The sequence below is a fragment of the Schistocerca nitens genome, chromosome 6 (genome assembly GCF_023898315.1).
Source record: "Schistocerca nitens isolate TAMUIC-IGC-003100 chromosome 6, iqSchNite1.1, whole genome shotgun sequence".
NCBI classification, from domain to species: Eukaryota; Metazoa; Arthropoda; class Insecta; order Orthoptera; family Acrididae; genus Schistocerca; species Schistocerca nitens.
In genome coordinates, this window is record NC_064619.1 from 539729094 (window position 1) to 539742558 (window position 13465).

Genomic DNA, 13465 nt, shown 5'->3' on the forward strand with positions numbered 1-13465 from the left:
ATAGTGGCACTTGAGTTTTCGACATTTAGATTATTTACACTAACAGTATCCCTCTTGTTGCAGTTATAACCTGCAGGCTCACATGCCTTCTTTTGTTGCTTACTTCCTTACTTAAGTGACAATATTTCACATTTTAGAGTGTCAATTTCTGTTTGCATCGCTTTTTTGATTTCATCTTTCGTCTTAACAGTCGATGCTAGATGAACGTTTTCTTCGGGTAAGCAATCAAAACAAGACCGTTCAAAGTTTTCACTTATGACTCTAAGGCACGTTTTCGCACATTTCTCATGCATCCAAAAGTTGCACTTAACACATAGTATTCCTTTCACTACACGTTTTTGACATTTCTTGCATGACGAACTGTTTAATTTGTTTTTTTCCGAGAGCACTGTGTCATTGCACTTTTCATTGAGCGCCATCTTGCCAACAGTGATAGATGGTGCAGAAGACACTAGGTGAGTGTAAGCAGTGTAGTAAACAGTTTTGTACAGAGGCTGCATTGCTGTGTAGAAAAACCAAGTTGGAACAATGAGTAGCAGTCTCAGTGAAACTGAGGAATAGAGTGCTACAGGACACACATGATCACTTGTTAGCAGATCATAGAGGATGTAGGGCTACCAACAAGGGAGTAGTGGAGAGCTGTTGGTAGAAGAAAAGGAAGATGGAGACATGAATCAGTATGTGTGGAATTTCATACAGTGTGCCCAGAGAGCAGATTTGTGTTGAACGAGGGTACCATTGCAAAGAGAACATGAAGCATTAGCATTATTTGAATTTCTTGGCATTGAGGCATAATAAAGAAATTTGGAAAGCAGAGACAATCTTTCTGACTCCGGCTTTCTTCACTTATTTTGTCAAGTTGTATTCTAGGCTTTTGTATTCAACTCATGACATTCATTTACTTTATTTGCTGAGCCTATTACAGCCATTTTCAGTGTGCCTCATTCTTCGGTTACCAAATTCAGCTCTTCTTTTACAAACAACTTGTAGATGTTATGATATCTCATTAACTCTTTTTCACAACACACACCATGATACACACCAAAATGCAAAGCTACGGGAACAAGCCCTCAACACAAAGTATAATTGGTGGCCATATGTAACCAGTTGCCGCCCACAGATAAAATTCCTGGTTATTGGAACTTCTTCACATGTGTTAACTCTGCACCACAAAATATAAACAACACAAACAAGCTGATAGAAAAAAACTTGTGTTTATGATAAAATAGCAATGAAGTTAACATGTCAAATTATTTCTGTTTCCCGTCACTTATCACTTGAACATTTCCCAATTGTCTGAAATATGCTGACATTAATAGTCTTTATAGGAAAGAAAATAAAGAAATAGCAAGCATCAAACTTCTATCCAATTTCACTTTTGCCAGCATTCTCAAAAATTTTGGAAAATATTGTATAAAAGCAGCTTTTTAACCATCTGACTATAACTACTAGAGGACTACTGCAAATGATTCATTAATTTTCAAAGCTCAATGTTTTCTGAAGTATTACATGTACAGACATGATTGACACATGGATAGAACTGTAAATCCACCAAGTTTGCAATTAGCACTCTACAAATGTTTATGAGTACCCCTCTGGTCACACAACACTTGTCCAAGTTGTAGTAAAGTCTGTATGCCCAATCCATGATGCAAAAGTTTTTCATTTAGATAGCTACGAACATCGATGCTACAGTGAGGGGATGCCCCATCTTGTTGGGAAATGAAATTCATGGAAACGGAGACAGTTGTTGAAACAACCATGACTGCATCATATCAAGGTAAGAAATTTCCATCACAGTCTCTTTTCACGGAAGAAAAATGCCCCACACAGCTTCATCTGTGACACTGCATAGAAAACATTAATCTTTGGTGAATCTTGTTGGTACACCACAATTTTGTAAGGATGTTCGGTGTCTCACACGCACACATTGTGGTGATTAAACTTTCCGGATAAATGGAAGCTTGCTTCGTCACTGAATATTGGCATGGCAGCTAAATGTTCATCCTCGAGTGCTTCCTGTATTGTGGTGCAAAATTGAAGGTGCCAGCCATAATCTTCTGGTTTTTATTGTCACATGAACTGCATATGGTACTGTTTGAGATGTAACTGCTTTTGCAAAATCTTCCACAGAATTTGCTGCAGTATTCGCAGTTCGTGGCTTGCCCAGCCTGTTGACTTTCTTGGACTGCATGTGAAACTTTCCCTCGTCTCCTCCATGGTTGTATCTAGCACAGTTGGTCAACTGGTACTTTTCTGTTTACAGAAACAACCAGTGCTCCTGGATTATCAATACCAAAGCACAAAAATCTGTTTAAATGACAGTTCTTTTTCATAGTTCCTTCAGAATATGGGGTATGCTGTTGTAACAGATAAACATCTTACATATTGCAACACACAAAAATTCTTTTCTTGCTTTGTCACCATTTTGTCAAAGCACTGCACTCGAAATGCAACTGGTGGACAATATGCAAAATCTGCAAGTTTATGTTTCTATTCATGCATCAGTTATATTTGTACAAGTAATACTTTGGAAAATTAGAACTCTGAAAGTTTATGAGTAATGTATAATAGCTCTCTGTCAGCAGCTCATGGTCTTGTGGTTAGCAAAGGTGTGTGCGTGTGTGCGTGCATTCGCTGAACTCTCCAGAGATGGACTCCTGACCAAATATGCGATACACACATTTCATTTCAGTTGGCATGTACACTGTCAGGGACACAGTTAAGATTTTTAATGGGTTCCCATACAGCAAGAAAATGCTTAATTTGTTCGACAATAAATTATAGGTTACTGGTGTAATATATAGTCTGTGTAAACCATAATATCCATTTAAATAAATTAGAATACAAGGTCTGTTCAAAAAATTGTGGAACTTCGTCCACAAAATTTTTCTGTGCTTACATTTTACTTATTATGCATGGTCTCCTTTGAAATACTCTCCACCACAATTGATACATTGTTCCCTATGCTATTTCCACTTCCAGAAGCAATGTTGGTAAGCGTCTTGCTGGACTGCGCAAAGCGCTGTCTGTGATTTTATTTACCTTGTGTATCGTTGCAAATCTTCATCCTTTCAACAGATTTTTCAGCTTTGGAAATAAAGAAAAAGTCTACAGGGGTCAGGTCTGGAGAGTATGGAGGATGAGACAACACAGTGATTTCGTTTTTTGTGCAATAGTCACACACCAACGGGGATGAATGTGCTGGCGCATTATCGTGATTCAAGAGCTGTGAGTTGTCTCACCACATTTCAGGATATTTCCTTCTCACATTTTCTCGCTGGCGTCGCAACACTTTCCAATAGTACAGTCGATTAACGGTCTGTCCCTGTGGCACGGATTCATGATGAACTAATCCCTCAAAGTCAAAGAAAAGTATCAGTGTGGCTTCAATATTTGACCTGATCTGACATGCTTTTTTTGATCTTGGAGAACCTTTCTGACCCATTATGAAGATTGGACCTTGGTGTCAACATCATAATCCTAGACCCATGGCTCATTACCAGTTATGATTCTCTTAAGAAACATTGAATTCTCATTTGCACTATCCAAAAGCTCTTCACAGATTGTGAGGCAAAGGTATTCTGGTCTTGACTCGTGAGCCGTAGGACGAACTTGGCAAACAACACTATGCATTCCAAGATGCTGTGTTAGGATTTCGTGACATGATCCAGCTGAAATGTTACATTCTTCTGCAATCTCTTGGACAGCCAGTCTTCGATTGGCACCAGCAATTTCCTTGACATTCCTGATATGAGCATTGTTGGTAGACGTCGAGGGTGTCCTGAAAGGGGTCATCTTTGACTTCTGTCTAACCATTTTTTAAACCATGTGAACTTGTGAACTTTTCATAACACCACATGTAAGCTCTCATCACTGTAGGCTTCCTGCATGATTCAGTGTGTCTCTTTAAAGGTTTTCTTGAGTTTAACGCAAAATTTAGTGCAGGAGCATTGCTCCTCTAACACTGCCATCTCGAAATTCGTAAACCGACATTGTTCTACTCAGTATAGCACTGAACAATAACTAACAGACATACAACACTGAAACTTCTGGCAACTACATGTCAAATATAGGCGTGTGCAGGGATACCAACCGCATTTCACTCCAACACATCATTGGTGCGAAATTATGAATGTTCTGGAATTTCTTGAACGGACTTCATATGATTCTGTAGCAGGAAAGTCACAATGTTAAGAACGTACCTTTTTGACAGGAAACAAAATTTATCATTAGGAAAGAGTCCTATATTAAGCTATCATCCTCATCCAGCTGGAAACTAATTACATGTGGTGTCCCACAAGATTCCATCCCAGGGCCCATACTTCTTTTTGTGTCTTAAATGATCTTCATCAGTAACATTTCCAACCGCCAAGTTTGTTTTGTTGTAGGTGATATAAATATTTCAATAAACAGCAAATCAAGTATAGTTGTTGAAAGTTCAGCTAATAAAATTTTCATTGACATTAATAAATGGTTCTTAGCAAAATTCTTCATTACTAAACATTGAAAAGGCACACCATATGTAGTTCAGAATTTGCAAGAGGTTTTCACCTAGTATATGTCTAAAGTATGATGAAAAGCAGATTGAAGAGACTGACAGTGTTGAAATCTTGGAATTAACTTGATAATAAATTTCAGAACTGATGACATACCCAGGCAAATCTTTATTTGCTGTACAGATGTTGGTAGACATAGGGGACACTAAAAGAAAGATAGCATTTATTGTTACTTTCATTCCATAATATCATAGGAAATTGTTTTTTGGGTTAATTCATCAAGTTAAACTAAACTTTTATTGGTTAAAAGCTTGGATGCTATCTGCTGCTGCCCATTGTGAAATTTGTCATAACTAATAAATATCTTTTTTCAGACCAATAGCCTAATTTGGGGAATCAGTGCAATAAATAGTAATAACCTTCATAAGACCTAAAATCTATTACTTTGGTTCAGAAAGATGATATTCAGTACGACATAGTTTCAGTAACTTGCAAGCTGTTATAATAAACTTCAACTTAATAAAGGTGTACAAGATTTGTTTTGCTGGCCAACCCCTATCCCAATGATGAATTTCTCAATAGAACCAGTTGATGTATATATTATTAATGATGTCAAATAATGTGAGTGTTATGTGGAATCTGACTTTGCACATCTTGAATGCTGTAATATGATCAATGTATATAAATTTAAATTGATTTTTTGTTTGATGATGCTTTTCTACAATAGGTTAAGGGTTATCATATGCACCTCAGTGCATTGTACATTCATGTTTTGTGACAAGTTTGCTATTATCTCTAAATGAAAATATGTTTCAGAGATTTTGACCTGTTCCACATTCATATTGGCCATTTAACTTGGGATCTGTGTCGGAAACATTATTATCTCTCTTTTCTAGGACATAATGTACAGTATTTGTTTTACGACATGTTCTACATCTTTGAGGATCTCCTCACTCTGGATGTGTGACACAAGAAGTATAATTAATCTAGTCTAAAACATGCTACAAATTAAGCATAATATCTGAAAGCTGATATGGAAACTGTTTGCTCTGTACTGTGTATTGGTCACTCTCACTGTATGTTTTGTATGTCATGAAAAGTAAAATAACAGGGAGATATTAGTATTATGATTTCAACATTCAATTTAAAACTAAAATATCTATAAACATTTCTATTGATCATGTGTGTAAAATTAAAAATATCAATCTCATAAATTTCATCATTGTTACTCACCTGTGGTGAATGTGTCTGCACAGGAGACAGTAAAACCACTCAAAGAGGGAAAAAAATAGATGACAGCATCAGTTAACTCACCCTTGGAAAAAAAAATGGTGCTTCACAACTGCTTCACTGAATTTTTCCTTTGTATTTTATTCAGTCAGTTACCAAGTTTTTTTGTTTAGTGATTCTTTTGTTACAGATTTTGGGGCATAGTTCCTCACTACAATATGTTATTAGTAGTTTATATTCTCTGTCTAGACCTTTTGTTGGAAAGACTTTGAAGTCAGTACCAGTTTCACATGCCTTAGTCTATCAAAAAGGTTACAGATTCAGTTTTAATTTCGTTTCTGTATGTTTACAGACAGGATCTATCAGCATTTTCACTAAAGAAGCCTGATACGACTGCAGTGTATAGTGTTTCTAGCATGAATGGAAACAAGCAAGAGGTTCGTGGTAGTTGGTATAATGCAAAGGTATGATAATTATGTTTTATATAATCTTCTGCTTTGTTGGTATCAATTTGTTCTTAGCTCTTTTAAAAAAATCACACATCATTCATATTTATTACTTTTTTTCTGAAAATGTTACAATATAACGTGAAAGTGATCTTTCCCTTACACATTGCATTGAGGAAGAGACTTGTGTATTGGCATATAAATTCACTGACATAGAAAAATGTTTATATCTCCTGTTTTTCCAAATGCAGAAAGTTTCATCTAAATACTTTCTCTTTAAAAAGAAATTTTGCCGGAGTTTTCAGAGCATAGCACTTTTTTTGGAAAATGTGTGTTTCAATTTTTGCTTTGAAAATGTGTTATGCAAATAAACACATTTTAATATGATTAGTGTCTTTACAAACATAAAACCTGCTGTGCATGTTTGATGTTCCTCTGAATTTGTAAGTGGTTATGGACATGAAAAATCTTGGATTACTACTCCAGATTCTGCAGTAAATGCTGGAAATAAAAAAATTTAGCTGCATAGTATTGTGTAAATGAATACGACCATCCAATCTTAAATACAGTCCATCTGTATTCGTTCATGTGCAGAAACAGTGAGAAAAACCTCCATGCAGTTTTCAGTTCCAAACTATGTTCCTAATGAATGGTTCCAATTGTTGTGATCATGTTTTATTGTCCAGACAGATGTTGCATAACATATCACTCCATCACAGTGATATGTTACACCAACAAGAGGGAGAGATAAATAGGCAGAGAGAGGGCATGCACATGCATACCTGTGTGCTGCATGTACACTTACTGTCTGGTAGGCTAGCATAACTGTCACTTCCTAAAAACCAGAACCCCTCCAGTTCCAGGTTACCTACAACTCAACTTTTTAGGTAACTGAAAACTATCCTTAGAGTTGCTGATAATGGTCTTTATTGTATGAAATCTCTTTTCCTGACATGTATTTCAGTTTTGACTTTCCCAAAAAAAGTGGAGTGAGGGAAAAATGACTCTGTATGCTTCTGTACGAGCCCTAATTTGTGATATCTCATCTTTACACTCCTTATGCGAAATGTATGTTGGCTGCAGTACATCATTCTGGAGTCATCTAAAAAGTCTGTTCTCTAAATTTTCGCAGTAGTGTTTCATGAAAAGAATGGCGCCTTCCCTCCAGAGATTCCCATTACAGTTCACAAAGCATTTCCATAACACTCATGTGTTGATCAAACCCATCTGTAACAATTTTAGCAGATTATAAAAAAAGGCAAAGTTCTGCATCCTGGCCCTGATGAGACAGTTGGGTTCAACTGTCCACATTGTCACCTTCTGCTACTTTTGTGATTGGATTTGGTATGGAGTGGCAAGTAGTCAGCAACCGCTCTCCCAGTCATTATCAGATTTGTTGACCATGGAACTGCTACTGATCATTTGAATAGCTCCTCAGTTGGCCTCATGAGGCTGGGCGCACTCTATACAAGTCCTCACACCAAGGAAAAATCCCCACAGTGTCAGCAATCAAACCTGGGTCCCCCACATGCTTATCACTCAGCTAAGGAGGTGGACAACAGATCTAGCAGCACACCTCTGAATTGCTTTATGTTTTCCTTTAATCTGACTTGATGGGACTTCCAAACACTCCAGCAATATCCAGGAATGCATAACTGTGTTATACAGGGTCTCATTTATAGTGGAGCTACATTTTACTAAAATTCTCCTAATAAACTGTGGTTGACCATTCACCTTCCCTTCTACTGTCCTTGTTTGCTTGTTCCATTTCATTTCACTTTGCAGTATTACACCCTGATATTTAATCAATATGACTGTGTCAAGCAGCACTCCACTAATACTGCATTAGAACATTACGGTATTGATTTTCCTGCGTACACTTTTCCACATTTGGAGCAATTTGCCATTCATTACATCAAATAGAAATTCTGTTTAAGTTATCCTGTGTCCTTCTAGAAACTTGGTGATGACACTTTCCTATGTGCAGCTGTTTTAATGAAGAAAGTATTCTTATAAAGTCTAAAGAAAGCTGCAGCATTGATTCTTCAGTATACTAACATAGGGTGAGTCAAGGACTGTTACTAAAGGTCTTGTTGAAATTGATCAAACTCTTTTTCAGAATTGTGCAATTTCATAAAAAGAGGCAATTCACACACTTGCCTCTTCTATAACTCTTGTGCACTACTTGAAAGTGGCCTATTGTGCTGTAGTCACTTTTAAGGTTTGCTTGCGAAATGTATATTACGGCATTGATGCAGGTGTGTGTAAAGGTCAGTCTCTCTCTCTCTCTCTCTCTCTCTCTCTCTCTCTCTCTCTCTCTCTCTCCTTTCTTGTGGCCCAGAACAATTACAGTAATATTCATTTTCGGGAATTTTATTCTGCAAAAGATATTCTGTAAATGTTTGCAGTTTTAACTCTTTCTGTGAAAGTACCATCATCTTCAGAAGTCTTTCCTTTTTTCATATCATGATTGGCTTTATACACACATGGAACCTCCAGAACGTAATTATTTTCCTTGTCAGTACTAATATTTTGCTGTTTCCATCAAGAAATGTATTTTCATTGTCAACTATCAGCGTTTCTGGTTCAGCTTTTTAACAATACAAGTACTTAAAGCAATTTTTGAATGCCTATACATTGTTCACTCTGGTGTTAGTTACTCTGGCACCGCGTGCCGTGGAATTTGAATTCGCGCCAGACGGCATGGACGTCGAAGACCCATAGAGGTCTCTGCACCATCGCACCGTAAGCTGTGGCGCCACGCGTACTTAAGCGCCTGCCTCTCGCTCAGCCAGTCAGTCTAATCACGCGTATGTTGGTTGACACCTCACCTCACGTTAGACAGTTTACTTCCTTGTTCTGTGTATAAGTGGACATGTTTGTTTCCTTGTGACTCAGTTGTTCGATCTTGTTGTATTCGTTCTGTCCTTCATTGGTTGTGTCCGTGCTCTGCTGTTGTGTTGTTGTTCGTGGGCCCTCCGCGGGTCCTGCTGCGCTTTCCGTCATTGCTACCCCGCGACCGTCCCAGTTGCAGTTACAACATATTGGTGATGAGGTAAACGGTGGTCGTTGTTCGTATGGAGGCGAAGTAGGTCTGTCTGCTGGAGCAACAGCAGCAGCTCATGCAGCAGCAGCAGCTCCAGTTAGACATCTTACAAAAGTCGCTGCAGTTGCTAACGAACAAAGTCGATGCCCGGGATCCGTTACCGCAACAGCTTCAGAGTCCTCGGGTGTCCGATGCTTTCTCACATCCGCCGTCGTTTCTGCCCTTTAATGACACTAAAGAGGACTGGGAAACCTACTTACATCAGCTGAAACAACATTTCATGGCTTTTCAAGTCACGGACGACTCCTTGCAGCGGTCTTGGGCCTCTCCGGACACGTTCTTTGTTCTCCGCAAGTTGGCACCGTTGTCCGATCCTGTGTCTCTCTCTATCCAGGAGATCTGCCTTTTGCTGACAAACTATTATTCCCAACGCTACAATGTAGTCGCCTCTCGGCTGAAGTTCAACCAGTACCATAAACAGCATGATCAATCGTATCGTTCCTGGGACACGGACTTGCAGGGTCTCAGCTGTCGATGCGATTTTATGTGCACCAATCAGCAGTGTAAGGCTTCCTATGCGGACTCCCTGATCTGGGATGTGGTGGTTCAGCTGGCTCCCAACCCTGAGGTCCGTACTGCGCCGTTGAATCTCGACAGCCCCTCCTTGGAAGAGATTCTCCACATTGCCCACTCCTTTGAAATTGCTCAAGCGGCTAACGAGCATCTTATGGCGCGACCACAGGTGGCAGCGATCGCGGTGTCACGGCGGGTTCCGTCCTCCCGACGTCGACGTGGCCCGGCCGACAGAGGGCAGCGCTGTCGGGACTCCTCGTGTTCCGACATCTCTATAGCGTCAGCGCCTTCGGTCGCCCCTCTTCACCGGTCATGCGGCCCACTTCCATCTTGCCCACAGCGCTTTACTGCCCATTCACGGGCTGATTGTCCGCACCACTGGTAAACGTGCACGCTGTGTAACAAGGAGGGCCACATCTGATCGGTTTGTCGTAATCACTCGACTCGATCCAGTCCTGCCCCTCCTGGGCCTCAAGATACCGCCCATGCTCTGCAATCGGTTGTCCCACAGGATGACCCATCAGTGTGGAAGCTTTTCCTCACGCTCCGCATTTTCACAGAGGATGTCAGTTTTCAGGTCGACACTGGGGCCACCGTCTCCCTGATTAATATGGCGTCATATACTCGGCTGGGCTCTCCTGCATTGTCACCTCCCTCTCGCCTTTTGGTCGCCTACGGAGACTGTTCCATTCCCCTTCGTGAGCAGTTCATCGTCCAGGCGATGTACATGCATGTTCCCCGGCTCGTTACCCTCTTTGTCGTCGACCATCTGTCGGTTTTAGCACACTGGACTCGCATTCGGGAGGACAACGGTTCAATCCCACGTCCGGCCATCCTGATTTAGGTCTTCCGTGATTTCCCTAAATCGCTTCAGGCAAATGCCGGGATGGTTCCTTTGAAATGGCACGGCCGACTTCCTCCCCCGTCCTTCCCTAATCCGATGACCTCACTGTCTGGTCTCCTTCCCCAAACAACCCAACCCATCTGTCGGTTTCGAATATTTTTGGCCTGGATGCATTTCAACTGTTTGGCTTTTCAATTTCCGACGAAGTTAAGGTCGTTTTGACGGCTGTTCCCTTTCAGGACTTGGACGATCTGTGCTCCGCTTTTGTGTCATTGTTTGCACCGGATCTCGGATGTGCTTCCGGCTTTCAGGCGCACATCACCCTACGGCCGGATGCACAGCCTCACTATTTCCGAGCCCGGCCCCATCCGGTGGCCTTACGGCCGGCGGTCAAGCAGGAACTTGATCAGCTCCAGGCCGCTGGCGTGCTGGAACCTGTAACTTACAGTGCATGGGCGACACCACTGGTGGTCATACGGAAACTCAATGGGTCTCTTCGACTGTGTGTGGACTTCGACACTACAGTCAATGCTCAATCCCTCCTTGACACTTACCCCATTCACCGACAGGAAGACCTTCTTGCCAAGCTTACCAGCGTAGGGTATTTTTCCAAGATCGACCTGGCTGAGGCATACCACCAGTTGCCCTTGGATGCTGAATCTCAGAACATCATGGTTATCAACACGCCTTTCGGATTATATAAGTACAAGTGCCTTCCCTTTGGTGTCTCTTTGGCGCCGGCCATTTTCGAGCGAATCCTGGAGCCACTTACACAGCCTATCCCTGTATGTGTGAATTATCTGGATGACATCTTGATCACCGGGTGTTCCCGCCAGGAACATTTGCAAAACCTCAGGCCTTATTTTACGCTCTGCAGTCTGTTGGTCTCCGCTGTCGGCTGGACAAGTGTTGTTTTTTCCAACTGGAAGTGGAGTACTTAGGCCACTGGCTTAGCAAAGATGGCATTCGCCCTTCGGGTCGTAATGTTGCGGCAATTGAGGCCCTTCCTTGTCCCAAGGACTTATCTGAACTCCAGGTGTTTTTGGGCAAGGTTACTTAATACTTAAAGTTCTTGCCGTAGGCTGCCTCCATTACTCAACCCCTCAATCACTTGCGTCGCAAGGGGATACCTTTTGTTTGGACTCCTGCTCGCTGATCACATCCTCCTGCCGCCCTCACTCCTGGCATGCCCCTGGCGCAGCTGTGTGGGCCCGCGAGTACGGGTGCAAGGGAGGTTGGACACCCGGCCCATGGGCGGCGTGTGACGTCGAAAGGGTTGGAGCACCGCCATCCTAATCAGCTTCGCCCTCATGCTGCCACGGGACTCGCACCGCCGCCTCTTTCCCTACCTCCTTCGGGTATGGACGTGGTCTTTGAGTCACCTTCCCAGCCCCCGGTTGCCGTCTCCCCGCGGGCCTGCCGCCATCCCTCTCCACCTCCGGGTGGATCGGCGGCTCCCTCCCCCACCCTGGACTCTGGACCGGCTGTCATGGATACCTCGGGCATCCCTTCCTTTCCGCCAATTGCGGTTGATACGCCCAGTTCCTTTTCCCACTGACGTCCACCTCGGCACCGTTCGGGGCGTTTCTGCCCCTATGCGCAAGTTTCAGGGGGGAGGGATCTGGTACCGCGCGCTGCGGAATTTGAATCCGCGCCAGACGTCATGGACGTCGAAGACCCATAGAGGTCTCTGCACCATCACGCTGTAAGCTGTGGCGGCACGCACCTCCTGGCGCGCTTTTGGGGTGAGGGTGCCACAGCGGAACACGTGGTTCCAGCGGCCAATAGCGGCGCCCCCCCGATAGTGTACTTAAGCGCCTGCCTCTCGCTCAGCCAGCCAGTCTAATCACGCGTACGTCGGTTGACACCTTGCCTCGCGTTAGACAGTGAACTTCCTTGTTCTGTGTACGAGTGGACGTGTTTGTTTCCTTGTGACTCCGTTGTTTGATCTTGTTGTATTCGTTCTGTCCTTCATTGGTCGTGTCCGTCCTCTTCTGTTGTGGGTCTCGCAGCGCTTTCCGTCATTGTTACCCCGCAACCGTCCCAGTCACAGTTACAACAGTTACCGTATCATGTGCCATATTAACTGAAGAAATGAGATGTCTGTCCAGCACTAGATACTGTTTTGTTTTCTTCGTGCTCATATTGTTTTAGTAGTTTCTTTTATCAGATTTTCACCATTTTTCTCATATTCTCGTGAACAAATCCTCAATAGTTTTATTTACTCCACCATATTCTAGCATGTTTCTAATATTATTTCCTTGAAACTCTTTATTTCTCTTTTCTAGTTGCCTTGTTCTATTTGAAATAGTACTTGGTGTATTCTACATACCTGCAATATATTTCTTTGTTGCTAGTGATGTGTTGTGAATAAACAGCAAAAAGCAGAGGTAAATGGTTGCAGTAATTAATACATAAAATACTGTAATATGGGAGCAGCATGATCATTGTGGATTAAAAGCACATGTTAATGAACCTGCTTTTAAGGAATTTCTGTTTGTAATGAATATTTCCATCAGCCTCAGTAAAACTGCCAAAAGAAAAATGTTACTGAAATTAAGTTTTAATGAAACCACTTCAAGAAAAAGCCCACTTTTAAGACAAATAGTTTGTGAAGTGATGAAGGAATTCATAAGATTTTCAAATGAGTCGCATCAAAGTACTAATGCAGAAAACATCAGTAATTCACATTCAGTAGGTAGTTCATAATTTTTGATCAGTCGTTTAGAAGATATGCCAGTTTCTGCAGATAGGTCACATGATAAGATGTTACAGAAAATGTTGCCATTAGGTCCTAGTACGCAAACTGATCACATTGTGTTGTTTA

The 13465-nt window shown here is 41.8% G+C and overlaps 1 protein-coding gene across 2 annotated transcripts in view; it reads left to right on the top strand.

The window, feature by feature from the left end:
* LOC126262826 (WD repeat-containing protein 89) overlaps positions 1-13465 on the top strand; it is a 265014-nt gene that overhangs the window by 158579 nt on the left and 92970 nt on the right. For both annotated transcript variants that reach the window (XM_049959675.1, XM_049959676.1), the window contains exon 9: positions 6082-6193. In XM_049959675.1, the coding sequence (XP_049815632.1) occupies positions 6082-6193 (112 nt within the window). The remainder of the gene's footprint in view (positions 1-6081; positions 6194-13465) is intronic.